Source organism: Athene noctua, chromosome 1, assembly GCF_965140245.1.
Source record: "Athene noctua chromosome 1, bAthNoc1.hap1.1, whole genome shotgun sequence".
NCBI lineage: Eukaryota > Metazoa > Chordata > Aves > Strigiformes > Strigidae > Athene > Athene noctua.
Window position 1 is genome coordinate 77,033,955 of NC_134037.1, and position 22,264 is coordinate 77,056,218.

Here is a 22,264-nt window from a genome sequence, read left to right on the forward strand (position 1 = left end):
TAGCTGAAGAGATGGTGTCAGACAGTGGTCCATAACATAGCTGAAAAGAATGCTAAAAGCCATTGCTATGCAATTACTTCATTAATGACATTGTTATTTGCAATCGTACTAAAAAAAGTGTTGATTGTGAAATAAGGAGCTTGGCTTTAGATTTAGAGAATTTATGTTTTTATGGAGACGACAAGTAATTTATTAGGTTAATGCTTCAGAATTTCTAATGTTGACTTTCTTCATTTATAGTTTCCAGGTTTTGTTCACCATGACAGATCAGTAGGAATGTATTATAGCTGCTTTTAGAACTGCTTTTTGGGTTTGGGCTCAAGTATTTGACCAAGAATCGTTAACATGCTAAATACTGCTTTTTTTCCATTATATGAGGCAATCTCAATTAATAATTTTGCACATAAATGCTGAATGTCTTGATATTTAAATGTCATGACCATCAGGGTCATGATGATCCAGTTATTTTTCTTGACCTATAGAAAATGAGGAACTGACTTCCTGCATAATGTTACTCATCTGGTCCCCCATTTTAATGCATGTATTTGTTAAAATTATAAAATGTATAGTGGAAGTATCTTCTGCATTTCAGCTTTAAAAAAATTCTCTTATTTCAAGAGGCCTGTTAAAATCCATTTGTAAGAAACTTTGTTTCTTAAACTTGGACTGAACTTTAGTATCAGGCAAGAAATCTGTGTAAGTTTCTTGTGCAGTTAATTTAATGAAGGAACTGCACATAAAGGAGAATCTAGTATTGATTCCAGTCCAAGTTCAAATTTCACTCTTCAGAATATACTGTTTGTATACACATTACTGATGCCAGGGTTTGCTGCTGTACTTCCAGTCCTGTAAAACAAAAGATGAGGCTCACTCTCACCAACCGTGACAATTAAATAACTCATGGCGCTTTTCTGCCTTTAAAGGGCGTTAACGTTGGTATTCCAGCCAAGCTATAGTTCAGGAAATTACATTTTTTCCTCCCTGTATTTCCAAATGGATAATGTGGCTCCAGTTCTCTGTTCAAGGCCGATAACCAGCGCTGCTGGAGGATTCAGAGACCAGGTTTATTAAATGAAACAAGTTACTCGGCAAGCAGCAGAATAAATGATGCCTACATTTTCTGTTGTTGTTTTGCCTGTACAGCTGTGAGCACCCCTGGGAACTCTTCCATGTACCCTCTCAAAGAGGACTCGAGGGCCTTTTCATGCCTTCGAGCTAGTTGAAATCCGTGGTAGCTCCACCCTCAGCACGCCGGTGGGCTGCAGGGAGCTGGTACCTGCCGAACTAACCATCTTCCTCTCAGAAATTAGGTCTTTCTTCTCCCTCTGGCTGCTAACGTTGTGGAAACTTTCAAGTTGTGAGACCCCGGCACCCGCAGCGAGTGGCAGTCGCTAACGGCCAAAGCTCTGTCACGGGTGTGGAGGCAGGCGGGCGCCAGCTGGCGGGGCGGCAGCTCCCGCCGCGCCTCCATCACCGCCTGGCGCCGGAATAAACGCGGCCCCTCCCGGGCGGCGGCCCCTCCCGGAGAACCGCGGGGAAACACCCCCCGCGTCCCCGGAGGCGAAGCGCGGCAGTTTCGCCGCGCGCCCCGTCCCCGTCGCGCGGGTGAGGGGCGGCCGCGCGCGCGGCGGGGGGAGCCCACGCCCGGAGGCGCCGCTCCCCGCCCGCCCGTCCCGCCGCGGCGGAGCGCGCGCCTCTGGCTGGGCCGGTCCCTCCTCGCGCGCCGTAGCGATGCTCCCGGCTCCGCGGCCCTCGGAGGCTGTTCCCAAGATGGCGGCCGCGCGGGCGGCTCTGCGCGGCCGGATTCCTGCAGCCGGGTAGAGACCCCCCTCCCTCTCCTCGCTGCACCCTCGGCGCCGCAGCGGGCCGGGCCGGGCCGTGCACCGCGATCCGCCGCCATGCCGGCCTCGGTGCGTGCGTGAGAGACGTCGCCGCGCTGGTGTCCCCCGCCGCCGCCATGGAGGAGCCGCCGCCGCCGCCGCCGGGGAGGTCAGTACCCGGCGCTGCCAAACAGGGGGCTGTGCGCGGGGAGCGGCGCAGACCGCCCGCTGCCAGATTGTGGCGCCGAGCCGGGGCCGCCACCGAGCCGGGGGTTGCGAGCGGCAGCCGCCCCGCCGCGCAGCCTGCCTGGCCCCTGGCCGCCGGGGCACGGCCGGGCAGGGCAGCCCGAGCGCTGCGTTGCCGGGGGTGCGTTTTTAAAACCACCCTCCTTCCCTCCGCTCCCCCCCCTCCGGTCCTTTGGCGATGCAAAAACTCCGGCTGCTGCTGTTGCTACCTCAGCGCTTTTATAAAGCGCCCACCGAGTGAGAAAGCGCCTCGATAAGGAATCTCTAGTGGCTGCGGTGGGTAAGGCAGTGTTTTGTGGGCGCTTTGCAATTAAAAACAAGCCGTTTCCTTCCCCCCCAGTTGAGCAGCAGGAGCAGACGGGTGGTTGTGGGGCACTCGCAGGGCTGGCGCCGGGAGCAAAACTTTTACCGGCAGCTGGGGCCGGCGCCGGTGGTGAAGGGGAGTGCGGAGAGGAGGGGGAGTAGCTGTCGGCGCCCCCCGCGAGGCTGACAGAGGGTGGGCTGTGCGCCTTGACTTGCGAAGAGCAGCGATGGAAACACCACCTTCTAGGAGGGTCTCTCGTGTTTATAGAAGCCGCGATTAAAACCAGGTAGTTGGGCTCTCCCTGGCGTGCCGATGAAACAGCAGGATCTTGGAGTATCGCTCCTGGCAACGTTGCAATCCATATTTGTCAGAAGATGCAGTTTGAAAAAAAAAAAAAATCTTCCACAAAGAGGGTTAGCGTTATGCCTGAAGCTTTTTGCAACTGCTGTTACCTCCTGAATGTGCTGACCTGCAGATTGGCTTTTTGCAAGTCTCCATCTGTGCCCTGCTGAGAGATGGGGATGCAAATTACTTCATGGTTTAGTGTTTCCAACTGGCTGTAGAAGTGTTGCATAAGTCCAAGTTATTAATTCCCTGGCAATTATTTCTCCTTTTAAAATAACATCCTGTTGATGCACTTCACTTCTCACTAGCAGGCATTTAAGAAACGTTTTTTAAAATGCTTGTACGATCAATTAGTACTGTAAGGCAGTAGTCAGGCACATTGTATTCCAGGTGTGCTGTGCAAAAAAAGCTTCGTGCTGTCACGTTCCTGAGATCAGTCTTGGATATTGCATGTTGCTGTTTTGTACTGATGTAATAAAAGGGAAGTGGTGATGCACTCCAGCTTGGATCGAGGCTATGGTGTTGAACAATGTCTGGTTTGAATTTTCATTAATGTATTTTAATGATTTGTTTTTCTTACGTCATGAGAATACCAAAACCAGAAGGTATATAACAGTTAATTAGATTTAACAGAAATATTATGAAACACAAATGCCAGTAGGGCAACTGAATTCGTAAGCTTCCAAGTTCCCTTTTGCAGTCTCTTCAAAGAGTAATAGTGCAGGTTAAGCAGAAGACGATTTAAAATTAAGTTTGTACAACAGCATGACCCTAGACCTGGGCTGTCTTCGTGTAGAAAAGTAATCTGCAGTGCCTGAATGGAAAACACCCAGGCATTTCCTGTCTAGGGCCATTTCTGACCTCTGCTGGATTCTGCTTATTAAAAGACAGTTTATATGAGTCGGATGTGGGTGTGGATAGTGCGGTGGCAACTTTACCCAGCAAATGAAAATTGAATTAGTTATTTCAGAGTGAGCTGGTGGGTGGGAAGGAGATGTCTCAAAACAATTAGGTAGCCTTAATTTGTGTAGGGTAATGTATGTACTCCACTGTGATTCACTTCTGTGTGTACTTTGTGTATCACAGAATCACAGAATTGTCTAGGTTGGAAAAGACCTTGAAGATCATCCAGTCCAGCCATTTATGTAACATTGACAGTTCCCAACTACACCAGATCCCTAAGTGCTATGTCGAACTTCACATGTATGTATCAACTTCACATCTGCTTTAGAACAGAACTGCTCCTCTGGCTTTACCTGGTACTTGATTTTTCTTGAAAGTAATGCAAGAGTAGAGTGAAGCATTTTCAACATGATTAAAATTGATTTAAGTTTTGGAGTTATTAGATGTTCAGTCTTGTGGCTGTGAGGTCAGAATCTTGTTGAAATCGATGGGTCTGTGTGCACGCTTGGCAATTTGAAATCCATTTGGTGGCAAATAGCTTTTAATTCTGTTTGTAGAGTATGAATGTGTTCTTGTCATAAAGTGTTCTCACTAGTACTGAAGTGCACTGGTATAATGTATTCTTTTAAGTTAAGTTTACTTCTGTTGGAGAAGTACTCATTAGCAATATACCTACTTTTGTTTAAAAAACAGTTTATTGATTTATTGTCATGAGACTGCCTTATGGGTTGGAAAGCTGTTTGTGTAAGGATTCTGTGTCTTTGCAGAAGAAATATGTGACAGTATATTTTGTAAATCGAAGACAAACATATGGTATATTCATGACTTTTTTTGAATTACACAGTCGTTAGTCCAAAGCATTTAATTGAGACTCTCTCTCCAAAAGCAGACTGGTTTTCCAGGTCTTCCTTTTCTTTGTTGAAATATATGCTTCAGGGTGGAGAGAGGGGAGGCAGCTGTAAACTGAAAAATGCTCAGGGAACATATGGGCAGATACTGCTTTTGAGATAGGATTGCAGTTGGACACTGGCATCCTGCAGTGGTTGTGGATAAGTGAAAAGATACTACTTAAAAGTTTGGGGAAGAATTCACATTTAAGTATCTTATCCTTGTAACAAAGGAAACATAGTTTTCAAGATGTTACCATTTAGATAATTTAACACCATAATTAAAACGTGTTCATGTTTGGTGCTTCTTGGTTATGGCCTTTAAGCTTTAAATTTTCTGAGCCAAATTTTAGGCTTTCCCAATAATTTTCTGACATAAAATCCACTATAGAGAAAAATGAGGCCTTAAGCATTTCCTTTGTTGGGATGCCAGTTTTGGTGGCACTGCAAAGGCATGAAGAGCCATAGGGCTACTCTAATTTATGCCTTGATGCTTGTGGCCCTCTTTCTCCTGGCATACATCCAGTGCAAGGGTTGAGGGAAGAAGCAAGGCTGTGAATAAAGCAGGACAGAACTGTGAATGATGTGGAGGCTTCCTCTGTGCAGGGGAATTTTTCAGTGGTCTGTCTATCAGATTTGTTGGCTCTATGATGACAATGAACTGGGCTGTCAGTCTGCAGCATCAGTTGCTTGAAGCCTGAGGTCATGTCATGAATTGTGCTCAATCTATTTTTCTGTTTGTCAAATTATCTGTATGACTGATAGTGTATAAGCAGTGAAAGAGTTTAAAATTATTTTATTAATTCAGAATTATAGCTTCAGTGGGAAAAATTATTTAAGTGTATAGAGTTTTACCATCTTTTTTGTTGTTGGGTTTTTTTTCATGCATTTAAATGAGGTAAGATGTAATCTCTATTCTTCATGTATTGCATTTTCTTGTTTACATGTGCAAGATCGGGATGAATGACTGATTGCGCCACCTACGCACAAACACACATGAAGTGTTAGTTGTCTTTGGCATTTGTAGCAGCAAGGATTAGTCTGCCTTGTGTGGCTGCTTGAGTTGTTTTTATGTCTGTTAATTAGTGCTGTCTGTGTCAAGGTTAGTTTTACTATTATGTAAGATAGTGATATTGGCCCTTGTGGAATGCAAACTGTGCTGTGATGAAAAACAGATCTACTGAATTTAAAGGAAAGGATAAGGGATATGCAGTAACTTTTATTTTAGGGAGCGAACTTGGATTTTTAGAGGCTTATAAAGATTTGTCTTCCTTGACAACCACATTTCTTAAATTATATACAAACGGTTCTTTTAAACTGCATCTAAAATAGATTTAGAAGACATTTTTTTATACTACCTGGTGCTAGTCAAGTAGTATGTTGATCTCTGTCAGCATAGGAAAATACAGGTATCTCGGCTGTTATTTCTTTACCTGTGTGGTTGGATTTACTGTTGTATATGCCATTTCTGTTTGCAGGGCTATTACTTCCCTTAAGTTTTCTTCTGCTATCAACTGTTAACTGTGTTGATGCTATGTTTAGCCTGTAAACTATTAACAATATTTTAATTTTTAAAAATAGAAGTTTATTCATTTAAAGAGCTGATAATTGTGCCACGCTCGTCCTTGTCAAACTGCAGACTTGAAGCTAAACCAGTATGTTTGTTCTTAACACTCGAGTTTGAGTTTGTGAAATGTTCACACTTGTCCAGTCCAGGAACCTTCTATGTAAAATCACATCAGTGTGCCATGAACCTTGATCAAGTTTATTCTGGATCCAGACAAGATGGGATATAACTTTATTGCTCTGATGAATGTCTTCTGCTGTCACAGGGTAGAAGGAGGAAATTAATTCTGTCCCATCTGTGTCCTGCTAACATTTAATGGTATTGACTGCCATGTGTTGCTTTCTAATGTGGTAGACATGTATGATTTTTTCTGCCCTTGGCTTATGTGTGCTGCTGGTTTACTTGCTGATGGCTTCTCTCAGAGCTGTATTTGTAAAGGTTTTTACCATTTTGGCTATGAGACATCCATCCAGTAAGTGATAACAAGGCCACAGTTACATATACCTCTGTTACTTCTTGGCTGCACTGTAGAACTCTCCATGGGTATGTCCGTTGAGTATTTGGGATGCTCCAAATAGTGCAGAGTACCACAGCTCCACTGCATTGCCTGGGTTTTCCAAAGGTCATGGACTAGTAGTCCAGCACTCAGTGCTTAAGCACCAGCTTCCACTAAAAAATATTTAGCTTCACCTTCAGGGTACTTGTAGATTTCGACTTCATCTAAAAGATGAACTGAAACTTTGGGATGAAAACCAATTGGTAGCTTTTTCTTACCTAGCAATGGAACTTTCTGACAAGAGTACAATTTCTGCATGGGAGAGTAGGGGAAGAATAGCAGTTACAGATCTTGTTACCTTTTATCCTAGATCTGTGTCTCTCCCAATTTATCAGTGTTACCTTTTATCCTAGATCTGTGTCTCTCCCAATTTATCAGTGTTATATATGATATATTTATAGTTAAGCCTAGCAGCTTAATGCTTTCTGTCATAGTATCTCTTTTCCCAGTAGTATGTAACTCTTCTTGGTGTGGCTTAAATTTTCCTGAAAATCATCCAGATTTGCTAGTGTAGATTTTTCATAAGTACTTCTTAATGAAGTACTTTTTTGGGCTGTGTAGCTTGAGTCCTGGGGATCTGAATCATGCAGGTGCCAAGAATTGAACTGCAGCGCTTACTCTTTGGATTTATACTATGCAATGAAACGATCAACTATCTTTACTTCAGTGATGAAAATGTTTTTCAGAGCTTCTAATTTAAAAAAAAAAAAGTCCTGTTCTTGAAAATTTCAGTTTGAAAAACTATTTTTTCCCAAAGATGAGTTATGATATAGTTGCGATTGAAAAAGTAGCACTAAGGATGAAGCATGGTGACTGAAACCAATTAATATTTTGACATTATTTGTTCTGAGACATTGAAGAGAGCTGGATACTAGCTGGGCTGGGTAAAGCTCTCTTAGCTCCTGTTTCTACAGTTCTAACCTTTGATCCATTTGCAGCTTCACCTGGTAGGCTTAAATGTGGATGGGGAAACCTGACAAATCCATCAACATTTTCACACTTTTTTACATGTTATAGACAATGTCAGAATTAAATAGGCCCATTGTTCTTTCTTATTGAAATAACATACGGCATAGTTTTAATCAAAAAATCTATTTGTGAATCAGGGGAAAAAAAGCTCAGAGATTAATGTACATGCAGATTCTGTAAATGCTGTTATGTCATAATCCAAATTTGCATGAAAATTTACAATAATCCAAGATGGAAAAATTAATTAACCTTTCTCTGTTTCCAGATTTATTAGTAAAAAATAACAGGAGGTTCTGATTATTATTTTTTCTGAGATGAGAACATGAAGAACTGCCAAAACTGTTATAAAAACTCTGTTTTATTTTTTTTACACTTATTTCTAGTTGGTGTAACTTGTAGGAGAAAAGTCATTTAAATAGGTCTTAATAGCTCTTACCTTTGCTTACAATAAAAAGATATGAATACTCATTTGCATTTTGCTTTATTTTTAACGCGTTTGACAATTTCTGTGGTTTTGAAGTTTACCATATTTTTATAGTCAAAAGGTGCTTCAACACCTCTCTGCTGTTTCAATAGGCTGCTACATTTTTCTGTGACTCTTAGGTCTTTCTGTCCTAAATAATCAAGTATTTTAAAACTTCTGCACAAGAATATAGGAGAACTTTGGAAGAAGTGTTAAAGTATTAGTAATTTATAAAACTGACTGTGATAGTTTCCAGATCTTGAGAAACAGAAGATTTTGTTTGAAATTCTCTCTTAAAATAAATGTTGTTCATCAGTACAGTAGTGTTGTAAGAAACTTTGTAATGGGGGGAACTGTCTACAGACATGTGCTTGAGGTCTACTGTAGAAATGAAGTGTGTTCACACTTGCTGGGTCCTTCTGCTCTAGTTAAACAGCTTGAGAGTAACCAAGGGGGAAGACATGTCATTGGGAATTAGTAAAAGATTAACTGTTTAGCTCTAAACTTTACCTTAGTCTTTTTCCCAATAATGACTTCTTTTCCTTGTGGATTTCTACAGAAAGTGTGGTTGTTCTGTCACAGTGAAGTCTTGCTACAAACCACTGTTCATCTTGCAGCAGAAATACTTACTTTGTACTGCTCTCAGGCCTCAGCTGACCTGGGATTTATTGTACTTGGTGCTTAACTGTTAGCAGAACTGTTGTAGAGTAAACACATAGTTTGCAAGGAGGTGGCAAGATGTAGGTCAGGGCTTCCTAGCAGTATTTCGTGTTTGCATTTGTGCAGCCATGCTACAGGTTAGTCTTCAAAGATAAAGAAGGTGCAAATAGTGAACAAAGTGTGGCTATTACAGGGCTACTATTACATTCTGCTTATTTACTAATGAAGTTTTAGTGTTTCTGTAATTATTTCTATGTTGATGAACCCTTGTTCACAGGTTAATTTGTAGATAAGATACTGGAATTATAGAATTCAAGCAATTCTTGATAGTAATACAAGTATTACCTTAAGCATCTGCCTGCCCAATTACTTTGCTTTAATAATTGCTGAATTAAAAATACTATGTTAGTTTTGCAGCTGTCCCAGAATAGAAATTATTATTCTCATATCCTAACGTCCCTCTCTCCCTCCCCTCAACTAGGAATATCTGCCATGTGAAACTTGCTAGCGTAACATGAAGTACATTTGGTTGCCTAATCAAAATGAAAGTGGTTGAAGTTGCAAAAATCTTGCTAACAAAGACATTCCAGCTAAATTGGATTGTTTTGGCAGGATGAGTGAAGAACTAGGGTCTGTACTTTCAGTTATACCTGTGTGTCTTGGGGGCTGATCACTTCTGACAAAGTGTCAGTGGGAAGCAGAAAGGACAGGCATCTTATCAGTTGCTTCAGCTGTAGCCAGAAGAGAGTGACTGAGGGTACAACTTCACATTACACTTAATGTGTTGGAGCATCAGGTTGCTTTCTTCCACCTGGTCTCTCCCCAAGAGGAGGCCGAGATCCTCCACTACATTCTTTCTGGTTCTAGCAGTCACATGTCTGTAGAGTTTTCACTTCAGCTTATTGACCTGGTGGGTAACTGATGCACCAAAAAATTAATTTGTTTCTTTTCCCCATCAAGTTGGTGACAGAGTTCACATGATTGTTGGTGTCTATGCAGACAGGGCAGGGATGTGCAACCTGGGATACAAAAGGTGCACTGGAACAGGTTCCCTTTTTGCTGTCAGCTGAACTATAGGCTTGGTAATTTCTGAGGCTCTTTACTTCATCCCAGTAGAAAATTGTGTGAATAAACTTCATTACATTTTATACTTGATTTTAAAAGTTTTTTAATATTACTTAATGTTTTTTGTGCTCATAAAACCTTCTCTGCTGTAACCCGTTCTAATGAAAACTTAGAATCTGTAAAATTTGCATCTGCAGACTTACTTGCTGAAAAATGCAAGTGCTTTTTTCAGTTAGCATCAGCAGTAAATGGTAAAATTATCTCGTAAGTAACACCACCCTCCAGGTGCCACTTTTCCCCAGCAAGATGGTTTTTCATTTCTAGACTATTAGACAACTATTCACATATACTGTCTTCTCATTCCTCTGGGAGGAAAAATGTAGCTATGTACAGCTGAATTTGAAAATTCCTTAAAACTGAAGTTGTTGTGCCGATGCTATTTCTTCTTTAAAACATTATTTTGTAATATTAGTGAGTACAGAAAAGCACTAGACTTTTGCCTTAGGATGTTGTTTTAAGATGACACCATGACAAAATATTTTTTCATTTCCCCAGGTTACTTCCAGTCATTTAGCATCTCTGTCTCCTTCAAACTTTCTTCTAATTTTAAGATAAGTTTCAAGTTGTTTTTTTTCCCATTCATTTTAGGCTTGACATTGGTGTGCCTTACATAATAGAGAAATCGATGAGAGATTGAATGTGACCCTCATAAATATTTATATTTTAGCTTTCCGAAGAGATGGGAAATGGATGCCTTTAACTAGATAGGATTAGCCACCTGTAGAAAGCAAGAATAGTGCAGATGTAAGGGTGATCATAGGGATACACAGATTGAGTTTGAAACACACGCTTGAAAAACAGGTACTGAGAAGTGAAAGGAGTTAGTAATTACTCTTTTTACTTACCAACTGAAGGAAGAGTTGCAAGGGCTTTAGAGAATGTTTTTATTTTGTCCTTCTTCCCTGCCTTTTTTGATAACAGCCTTCATGTCATAAGAGATGATATTCTGAAGTTCCCCTTTGCCACTGTGAGATTGCTGTTAGGTGTTTTTCTGCCAGGTTTTATTGTAAATTAAGTTATTCAGATGCCTTTTTTCTAGAGTAATGTGATGTCTACAAGATCCTCGTGAGCAGAAAGCTTGGAACACCAAAGACTTTGTTACTGCTCTCCCCTCCAGCTCAAAGTTGCTTTCAGTGCTTTTTGTTCTACTGGTGGGATGTGGCATAGGTCTGTGTGCTCTTGTTCTCTCTCAAATTTTGGAAGGCGACAGACAGGTAATGGATACTCCTTCCAATTCCTTACCGAAAACCATGGGTATTCATTTGCTGAGCAGTGGTATTTTCTAAAAGTAACAAAGGTTTTGTTTGTTTGTTTGTTTGTTTTTTCTCAGGAGACAGGTGATCTAGGTCTTAATAGAGGAGTCTCAGTGCTTTTTGCATTCACCCTTCATAATTTAAAGACTTTTCTGTTCTTGTAAGTTTTTTTACACCAGAAAAACTTTAAGGACTATATCTGTACCTTATCTTTGTGATAGTGATTCCTGTTAAAAAAAAAAAAAACAAACCACAAACACCAAAAACTTGGTGTTTTCCTATAATTTGCCCAAGTTAAAGCCAGGCATGACTTTAGTTTCAAGTCAAATTCAATTGTATTGTTAAAAATCTTACCAAGTATATTACCAAGTGTGTAACAGTAAGAGCTATTAATATGTTGGCAGCAATTAGAAGTTACTGGGAACCAAGATTTAACATTGACTGTTCAGAAATGCTAAGATGAGGCATATGAGATTCAAATGTGAATACAAGGTCAAGTATCTCCATTACTCTATGTCAGTATTAGAATCATAGAATACCAGGGTGGAAGGGACCTCAAGGATCACCTGGTCCAACCTTTCTTGGCAAAATCATGGTCTAGGCAATGTGGCCCAGTACCCTCTCCAGCTGAATCTTAAGTGTGTCCAGTGTTGGGGAATCCACCACTTCCTGGGAGATTATTCCAGTGGCTGATGGTTCTCATGGTGAAAAATTCTTCTCTTGTGTCCAGTCGGAATCTCCCCAGGAGTAACTTGTACCTGTTAGCCCTCGTCTTTTCCCTGTGACTTCTTGTAAAAAGGGAGTCTGCCTTGTAGCCACCCTTTAAATACTGGAACATGATGATAAGGTTTCCCCCTAAGCCTTCTTTTCTCAGGGCTGAACAAACCCAATTCTCTCAGCCTTTCCTTTTATGGCAGGCTTCCCAGTCCTTTGATCATCTCTGTGGCTCTCTTCTGGACCCTCTCCAGCCTGTTCACATCTTTTTTGTATAGCGTGGACTAAAACTGAACACAGCGTTCCAGGTGTGGCCTGACAAGCACTGAGTAGAGTGGGGTAATGGCTTCTTCATCTCTGCTGGTGATACCCTTGTTGATGCAATCCAGTATCTTCTTGGCTTTCTTTGCCGCAGCAGCACGCTGTTCTGCAGCCTGTGCTGCACTCCTGGATTATGTTTTCCCAGGTGCAAGACCTTGCACTTGTCCTTGTTGAACTTTGTAAAGTTCTTGTTAGCCCACTCTTTCAGATTCTCCAGGTCTTCCTGCAGGGTGGCTCTCTGTTCCAAGGTGTCCACTTCCCCACTCAGTTGGCGAACTTCCCCACATGCCAGCAAACTTTGTTGGATACACTTGATCCCATCATCCAGATCACTTAACAGTGTTAGGCCCAGCATTGCTCCCTGGGGATCCCAATCCTGACAGGTTGTCAGTTTGAAAAGGAGCTATTTCCCACCACCCTCTGGGTGCGACCTGTCAGCCAGTTCCCTACCCATTGCACAGACCACTTGTCCATTCTGTGATGTATCAGTGAGGAGGCTGTGGGGAATCATATTGAAAGCTTTGGAGAAATCCAGGTAGGCAATGTCCACTGCTCGCCACACATCAACTCAGGAGGTTACTTGGTTGTAGAACGCGATCTGGTTTATCAAGCACAATTTCCCCTTGTGAATCCATGCTGGCTTTTCCCAACCATGTGCCTCATTTGACTTGTGATAGCCCCAAGGAGGATTCGTTCACATTAGGTTTTAATGTGAACGATTTTTTTTGTTAGTGTCTCTGGAGGTAGAGTCACAATAGGAATGTGTGACATGTACATCATTTAAATGTCCACACTAGTCACAGAATTTTTGTATCTTGCTAACCAGGCTATTTTGCACCTCCACCCCCCACCCCCCAGCACTGTGACAGATTTACGCAGAGTGTATTTAGCAAAAAAATACAGATTTATTTGCACAAACTTTGAGGAAATTCCTGCTGCTCTGTAAAAAAAAAAAAAAAAAAAAAAAAACCACACCAAAAAACCCACAAGATTTTTTTCTTGCTTTTTACTGAAGGCTTCCTTGGAATTGCACTTGTAGTCCTTCCTTCAAGTTTTTTTGTTACTGTTTCTTTTACTGCCCTTACAGCAGTTTGTAGTAACTGCTTTGAGTGCAACAGCTGCAAGCATTTACTTTTAGTATTCAAATATGTAGCAGGTCCTTCTAAGAGAAGACTGTATACAAAATTGGATTTATAGTCCTTTCTGCTTTCAGATCGGGAACTTTTCAGAACCAAGCCCACTTATTTAAGCTTATAGCTTCCCTCGGAATGGGGAATCTTTTAAAGGTGATTAAAAAATAGGAGTGTGTGATGCATTCATAATGTTGGAACATACATACACTAGGAGTTTACCAGATAGCAGTCCTGTACTTGAGCAGAACTTCAGTTCATTTTATCTTGTTTTCCTGACTAGGTTGTCTCATCCTCAGTCAGAATTTCCCAAAATGCTACAGGTTGATTAATGAAGGTCCTTCCTAGTGCTATTGGTCCAGGAGTACTGTCATGTTCTGTGCTATACAGATAAAACCCAGTACTGCTTCATAGAGCTGCTGATTCCAGAGTTGTGTTGTGTGTGGTGTTTAGCAGCTCTTAACTGGATTTGTTTTGCAGTTTTAACAGATGCAGAGATGGTGACCTAAAAATCCTATTTGCTTTTTGCATTGCCAGCAGTGGGACGATAACAATTTGCAATTATGTTGTTGTCAGGATATTGTTTATCTTTGAAATAGAGTGGTTGCAACTACATTTAGGGAGAGCTCCCTTAGCTTTGAAAAGACTTGATTGGCAACATGTAGTGCCTGTGTTTTCTGCTACCTTAGCTGATTGACAGTGTACATCATGAAGAACAGGCTAATGAAGCTTTGTCTTCCTACATCCTTTAATTATCAAGCTGAATCCCTGTTAAGGAACATAAGTTAAAAAATAGATACTTTGCCTTTAAAACAAAGGCACTGAGTGTCAAGAACAAGTACTTGGTAATTCGGTGGTGGACCTTGTACAGACCTTGCAGCTCCCTGTATGGGAATGGCAGGACGCCATCGGAAGAGTTGAGAAAGAACGTTACTGATATGTGAATGGTGTGATGTCTTTGAAACTGCAGGAAGCTGTTTACGACAGCAGCCTGTGGAGGGTGCAGCTTGGTAAGTATAGTGGTGAGTGATTATCCTGGCTACTGCATTGTAATTGCATAACTCAAATGTATTGCTCTGCGCTTCTAGTCCGATCAGTTGACCTCTACTGCTCTGATTCTCAGCAAGCTTTTAAGCTGCACGTGGGATGATAGGCAGTGGCCGAACCTGAGTTAATTATGTAAGAGCCTGATACATTTGAACTCCTGCTTATGAGGATCAAGGGTAGCTGATATAAAGGGAAGATTAAAAAAATGTTTTCTCCACATAGCTCTCAATTTTTAGCACGACCTCTTATTATTGGTTGTTACAAACTTTGAGAGTTTGAATAATGCTTCAGTAAAGTGCAAAAAATTTATACTGGTTAAAAATCATACTCTTTAGTGTTAGCCTACTTAATTTTAACATGTCCCCATGTGATCTTCAGTGGTCTTTTTGTGCATTCACTTTTTTTTAATGATAAATGACTATATTTTTCTAAAGGCTCATGGCTTTTATAAACAGCAACAATTGCCAGACTTTTTGCTTCCTGTCCTGCTGCTTCAAATTTTATATCTGTTTTCCCTCTCTCCTATTTTTGTTTGCAGGCCTTTGAAAATCTAGAAGATGTATCTCTGTTTTCATGACTGAACTGGAATTGTAGATACATTGCCAACATTTTGACTCTGTTAAAAAAAAAAAATTGAAGAAGTTCTGTATTCTGTCTCTTCAGATTCTGATTGAGGTGCACCCTGGTGTAACATAAAGTAGTTGTTGAAAGCAGTCTTGGTTATTTAGTTTTTTGTTGCATTTCAGAGGTGTCAAGGTGTTTAGTTGTTTTTTGTAGTTGTTGTTGGGGTTTTTTTTACCATACTGCTCTTGCAGCTTCCCCAGTATTCCTGATTGATGAATCCTGGCTACAGCCTTTTCTATATTCCTAGGGAAAAAAAATGATGAGAACCATTCTGTTCATTAAAATTGAAGCTGGGACCAGCCTGTTAACAGACTGATGTGAAAACTATGCACTTCCGGTTTTCTTTGTAACTGTTGTGTTTAAAGTGTCCTTGACAAATAGGAGCTTCAGTTGTCAAACTTCTTTCACTTTTTGGGTGTATGCCTAATTAAGATTAGGATCATTTTCACTGGCTGTGGGGGAGAAAACCTTCAGTTCTTTGTAGCAAACAATAAATTAGCTTTGACTAATGTTTCCCAACTCTACTTGCAACAGTATTTAGGAACCAATAATTCTGTGTAATAACCAATACTATAATCTGATTTAGGTTTGCCAGCAGTGCATTTTACAGGATTGCAGATTTAGTCTTTGGTTAGTTCATAGAAGTAAATAGCACAAAAATGTTACAAATGCTGTGTCAGTAATCTGTTAAAACTATAACTGCTTTTAATACCAGAGGGTTCTTGCTGATCATATATGTCTGGTGTTGTGTGGATGAGAAAAATCGATACTGGCATGACTAAGCTGATGTAGTTGCTTTAGTTCAGACTCTAAATATCTAGTGTGTTGTTGTACAATAAGGTTTTCACTGGTCAAACTGGATCTTTGTGTTCAGTGTCATTGATTTGAACTCCGAGTTGAGATTATGGTCTTTGCACACAAACCCTAAACTGAGTATGCTGAATTTCTAACCTTGAGTTGCAACCTATGCCTGCCTTTAAGCAAATCAGCCAGCTCCAGTTATCATGTCAGCTGCTAACAAAACTGGTTCTGTAGAGCATGATTGCTCTTTTGTAATGTGACTTCTAGTGCTGCATGTTTTGTGATAAATCTGCTATGTTTTTTAACAAATCATCAGCTTACTAATTACCCAGAAAAAAGAATAGTATCTGAATGTTAAGTAAGTCATACTGGATCCCACAGTATAGGTATGTATATTAATCAGGTGTGAGATTGGAGGGTGTTTTGAATCCTTTCAGACTTCATGCCCTCTCATCAGGCATAGCAAGAAACAAATAAAGTAGTGACTGTTGAGGAAAGAACCAGCTTATGGTCTTTAATCTGTTCAGTCAGACTGGTGAAGAGGTTTGATTGTTATACTCTTAGAAGAGGTTACTCACTTAAAAACAAGAGGAAAACGTGGACTTCAGGAAAGCAGACTTTTGGCCTCTTCAGGGATCTACTTGGCCCAGCAACATGGGATAAAGCACTGGAGGTGAGAGGGGCCCAAGAAAGTTGATTTGATGTTCAGAGATCATCTCCAAGCTCAGGAGCGATGCATCCCGACAAAGAAGAAATCAGGTAAGGCCGCCAAGAGGCCTGCATAGATGAACAAGGAGCTCCTGGACAAGCTGATTCAAACATAAAAAAGAAGCCTACAGAGGGTAGAAGCAAGGACAGGTAGCCTGGGAGGAATACAGAAAAACTGTCTATGTAGCCAGGGATCAGGTTAGGAAGGCCAAAGCCCCGATGGAATTAAGTCTGTCCAGGGATGTCAAGGCAACAAAAAAAGCTTTTACACGTACCTCAGTGATAAAAAGAAGACTTGGAAAAATGTGGGCCCTCTCTGGAAGGAAAAGGGAGACTTGGTCATCCAGGATATGGAGAAGACTGAGGTACTCAACAAGCTTTTTGCCTCAGTCTTGACTGTCAAGGGCTCCAGCCACACTGCCCAAGCTGGGGAAGTTAAGGATGGGGACTGGGAGAACGAACTGCCCAGTGTAGAAGGAGATTGGGTTTGAGACCATCTAGGGAACCTGAAGGTGCATGGAATGAGATGCGTCTACAGGTCCTGAGGGAACTGGAAGTTGAAGTGGACAAGCCACTGTCCATGCTATTTGAGAAGTCCAGTGAAGTTCCCGCTGTCTGGAAAAGGTGAAACAGAGCCCAAATTTTTAAAAAGGAAGACCCCGGGGAACTGTAGGCCAGTCAGTCTCGCCTCTGTGCCCAGCAAGATCATGGAGCAAATCCTCCTCAAAAGTATGCTAGGGCACATGGAAAACAAGGAGGGTGACTAGTGACAGCCAGCATGGCTTCACTAGGTGCAAATCATGCCTGATTAATTTGGTGGCATTGAACGATGGGCTTACAGCACTGGTGGATAAGGGAAGAGCAACTGTCGTCATCTACCTGGACTTGTGCAAAGCATTTGACGCTGTTCCCCACAAAATCCTTGTCTCTAAATTGGAGAGATGTGGATTTGATGAATGGACCATGTGGTAGGTAAGGAATTAGCTGGATGGTTGCACTCAAAGAATTGCACTCAAAACCTCGATGTCCAAGTGGACACCAGTGACGAGTGGCGTTCCTCAGGGGTTGATGTTGGCGCCGGTGCTGTTTCACATCTGTGTTGGTGACATGGACAGTGGGACTGAGTGCACCCTCAGCAAGTTTGCCGATGACACCAAGCTGTGTGGTGTGGTTGACACGCTGGAGGGAAGGGATGTGCCATCCAGAGGGACCTGGACAGGCTTGAGAGCTGGGTCCCTGCAAACCTTATGAAGATCAACGAGTCCAAGTGCAAGGTCCTGCACATGGGTCAGGGCAGTCCAAAGCACAAATACAGGCTGGGTGATGAGTGGATTGAGAGCAGCCCAGCAGAGAAGGACTTGGGGGTATTGGTGGATGGAAAACTGACTATGAGCCATCAATGTGCACTTGCAGCCCAGAACGTCAACCGTATCCTGGGCTGCATCAAGAGGAGTGTAGCCAGCAGGTCAAGGGAGGGGATTCTCTCTCTTGACTCCGCTCTTGTGAGATGCCGCCTGGAGTCCTGTCCAGCTCTGGGGCTCCCAACATAAGAAGCACATGGACCTGCTTGAGCGGGTCCAGAGGAGGCCCATGAAGATGATCAGGGAGCTGGGACAGGCTGGAAGAGTTGGGGTTGTTCAGCTTGGAGAAGACAAGGCTCTGGGGAGACCTTACAGTGGCTTTCTAGTACTGAAAGGGGGCTACAGGAAAGATGGAGAAGGACTCTTTAACAGGGAGTATAGTGATAGAATGAGGAGTAATGGTTTTAAACTGTAAGAAGGCAGATTTACATTAGATGTAAGGAAGAAGTTCTTTACTGTGAGGGTGGTGAGACACTGGAACAGGTTACCCAGAGCAGTTGTGGCTGCCCCCTCCCTGGCAGTGTTCAGGCCAGGCTGGACGGGGCTTTGAGCAACCTGGTCTGGTGTTAGGTGTCCCTGCCCATGGCAGGGGGGTTGGGACTAGATGATCTTTAAGGTCCCTTCCAACTTAAACCGTTCTACAATTCTATGAAAATAGTGTTTTCACTGGCCTTTTATAATGTAACTTGTCCTGGTTTAAAACTGACTTGGAAGTGAGACCTAATATGAATGCTGCAGGATCCACTCAGCTAGGCCCAACAAGAGTATCAGCACCCCACCCTCATCCTTGCCAGGCCAGTGAGATCACTGAAAAAATAAATAGTTCCATAAGCACTGGAACTAATGACTTCGTTTCATGTGGTTTAGTCTCTTGTGCTTGTTTTGTCTTTGGCAAAATGAGAAGGGTGTGCTCTGCCTTAAGTTTTTCTTTGGTAGGGCTGTTTGCAGGAGTTCTCAGGAATACAATTTTTCTGGTGTGTTCTGCTTTCCCAGTTCTGCATTTACAAGATCCTTTTCTCTTATTTATCCACTTGTTTTCACAAGATCTGTAGGAACAATTTAAGTCTTCTATGTTATATTTGGCTAATAGTGGTTAATTAAATCAGATTTTTAGAAGGCAGACAAACAGCATGTTTTCCCAAGTCAAGGAAACTAGGCTAAATGTATTGGTGATTTTGTGTGGTTGTTGTCATGGCCAAATTCACCGTAGGGTTCTCCTTTGACTACAGGTGGTGCTAAGGTACCACCTGAGTCGTTTTTCTTAGATAGCCTCTAATGTTTATGTACAATAGTTGGTGAACTTGCCTGCCACCTTCTCAAAGCTGTAATGTGAGAATAGTAATTTCGGACACTAAATGTTTCCATGGCTTTGCAGAGAACATAACTGTTCTGCATGTTAAGGGATTTGTTTCTGTTTATAGCTAAAGGCAAAGAAAAAGTACATTATCTGATCTTTTTGTTAGTCTTTCTGCTGTTTTACTAGCTGTCAATATTCTGGCATATTTCTTCTTGTAGATGCTCAGACTCACTCCATTAGAGCATGAGCAACATTCCTTGTCTGCCTCAAAAATAGTAGCAAGTAAAATGTCCTCTGTGATTCAAGTGAAATTGAAGTTACCATGTACTAATGCTAGTCTTGCACTTTCTGATTTAGGTTGAGTGTTTCTTTGCCTCCATGTCTTTTACCAGGGTGGAGATTGTGTTATTTGCATGCCTACTTCAGACATAAAATATTTGAGGGGATGGAGGCAAATTGCATTTTTTTCACTCCTCCAAGCTAGAGTGGTAGATGTTCTTCTACTAGATGTGTGATAAAGCAAGAGAGTTGCATGTATGGCAGCAGTGAGGAGTGGTGGGAATGAGAGGACTGTGCTGGGATAATGGTTCCTATAGTCTGGGAGAAGTCAGAGGTCTTGGTGTCACTTAGAGCTCCAGCCTGTCCATCTAAGGCGGAAATAAGTTAGGGACTTGTTTCGGCCTTGGTGTCCTCCTTCCCTTTTTCTCCCTTCTCTCTATTTACCCTGGGTAGATAAGCATCAGATGGGTATATAGGGATAGTGAGACAAGTTAAAAGCCTGTCCTGCTGCCATCTACTTTCCCCTGAAACCTTAATTGACCAGAGGATTTCATAATTTTGTGGGACTTTTTTAGTATTGTGAAGAACTCAAATGATACGTTATTGGTAGGGCAATGATACAGTTCAAAAATTGTCTTAAAAGAGTTTATGTGTGAATTTAAAATTTTCTAGTATGTCAGCAGCTTAAAATATACTGAAGTTTGGTTGTTCACAGTCTGAGAGTAATTTTGTTGCTGTGTGTCACTTGATCATGCAGAGGAGATCCAGCTATTCATGGTATTGTGCTCAACTGCCACTCTACTGAAGTAATCTATTTAGTGGGACAGAGCAAGTGTCTCAGAGGAAGGAAAGGGTATCTGATACGATTACTTATTTATTGTATTTGTCATATTTTATTTTTAAAGCAAGCCCTAATATAACAGTGCATGCATGCCCTCCATCATAACTGTTTTACATCTGACCTCTTATGAGATGAAGCTGAAGATGTCTTTGAGCTTGCCCAGAGATTACACATGAAAACCAATGGTTGGTTTTTGTTGGGTTTTTTTCTTTCTTTTTCCTTCCCATGTGAGTTTACAAATAGATCAGCTCCTGGTCTTGGCTTAGTGGGCAGTTGTATGAGTGCTAGAACAGACTCAAAAGAAAGGCTATAGGAGTTTTTGGCTGGGGAGAAAGGGAGACCAAAATCATAGCAGTCTGAACTTTGTCTTGTTCTGCAATGGAGTTGTGCCATTGCTAGGGTTATCTGTGTAGTACCATGCAGTTGTTTTGGTTTGGTTTTTTTTTTGGAAAAGGCCTATACCTCACTGAGGGAAACAAATATTATTCTGTAGTTTTATCTTTGACCAGTTTAAATTAAAATAGTTTAGAGCTTTGGAAAATGACAAAGACAAGTCAACATTTTTAAAATAATGAAATGTTTTCTAATGCTGTATGTAATGCTACACTACAATGTTTGCAGATACTGCTAGACGTAATAACAGTGAAGGGTTGTACTTGGGGTTGGAAAGCTATCTTGCTGGGCTCTGTGCTGACCCAGGTACTAATCCTGCAAAGATACATGCTTTCTGTTGAATTCAGTGATACAGCATCCAGTGCCTAAGCTGATTTGGGGTTTGAAGAACATATATACATTATCTTAATTTTGTGTTTGCACGAGTTCTGACTTCTTTTTAAGTGTTACCAGTATTTTTTCCAAAGCACCAAAGTAATTGACTCTAAAAATTTACTATGGAGACCCTGTTTTCTTTTGGTACTAAAAAACAAAGTTCTGAACTTAAAATCAGTGGGAAATACATAAAATACATGGAGGTCTCCTATGCTAGATAAAAATTTTGTGAAAGGTGGAGAGCCTTGTCAATGAACTTAGAAGTTACCTTCATGGTTATGCACAAGTTAGGAGGTGGAGGATGGAAGGGAAAACCTCTGGTATTGTCTCTGCTGCTGATTAGATCAACTATCTTGCATTATGTTTGTATTTCTGGACCTGTGTTTTTTTCATGTACCTCTTAGTTTAGGCTTGCCACAAGTTTTCTCAGAAACAAATATATTACATATACACGTATGTTTACGCTGTATTCTCCTAGTGACACTCTGGCTGTATGTACATCCTCTTTCTTGTATGTTGCTTATGCTTTGCTTGATGGAAAAATTGCCATTATGGGTGTGAAAAAACTTGGGATAAATATACACATCTGTGGCAGGAAAATACAAAAGCTTGATTGGTTGGGATTTATCGATGGATTAGCTTTCTAAACAGAGTAAAAATTATTTATCTTTAACATCATGGTTTAACTCGTTCTCTACAGGAAAGAGTGCACATCAGAAGATGCTACTTGCAAGATCTCTGAATCTGACCCTGAGGAATTATCAGATGAAGCAAGTGCTGATACTTTTTATGGAACTTCTCCTCCTAGTACACCCCGCCAGATGAAGCGTATGTCAACAAAGCATCAGAAAAATAACGTTGGGAGACCTGCTAGCCGCTCCACCTTGAAAGGTGGGTGTGGTGTTTTGTTTTATTTTCCTAAAATGACCATAAAAATCATAGTAGTAGCCCATCATTACTTGATAGAGGAGATGTAAAGAAGATGGAGCCAGATACTGAGATGCAGTGAAAGGCCAGGAGGCAGCTGTCATAAGTTGTGACAAGGGAAAAGTCTTTTGTGTATTAGAAGAAAAATTTTACCATGAGAGTGGTCAGTGAACAGTTTGCCACAGAGGTTGTTGGGCTGTTGAATCTCCGTCTTTGGAGATTTCCAGAACACAACTGGATAACATCATGAGCAGACCAAACTAGTTTTGAAATAAACCCTGCTTTGAGTAGGAGGTTGGAAAAAATTACCTTCATTTTCCAATCATTTTTTTTCCACGATTCTATGGT

At 41.5% G+C, this 22,264-nt stretch overlaps 1 protein-coding gene across 6 annotated transcripts in view; it reads left to right on the top strand.

Annotated features, from left to right (window-relative positions):
• MAP3K4 (mitogen-activated protein kinase kinase kinase 4) overlaps nt 1-22,264 on the top strand; it is a 99,016-nt gene that overhangs the window by 19,778 nt on the left and 56,974 nt on the right. For 5 of the 6 annotated variants that reach the window (XM_074896641.1, XM_074896636.1, XM_074896638.1 and 2 more), the window contains exon 2: nt 21,690-21,880. In XM_074896641.1, the coding sequence (XP_074752742.1) occupies nt 21,690-21,880 (191 nt within the window). Of the gene's footprint in view, nt 1-1,545; nt 1,990-21,689; nt 21,881-22,264 lie in introns of those variants that run through there. The other variant, XM_074896637.1, reaches the window with a different exon arrangement.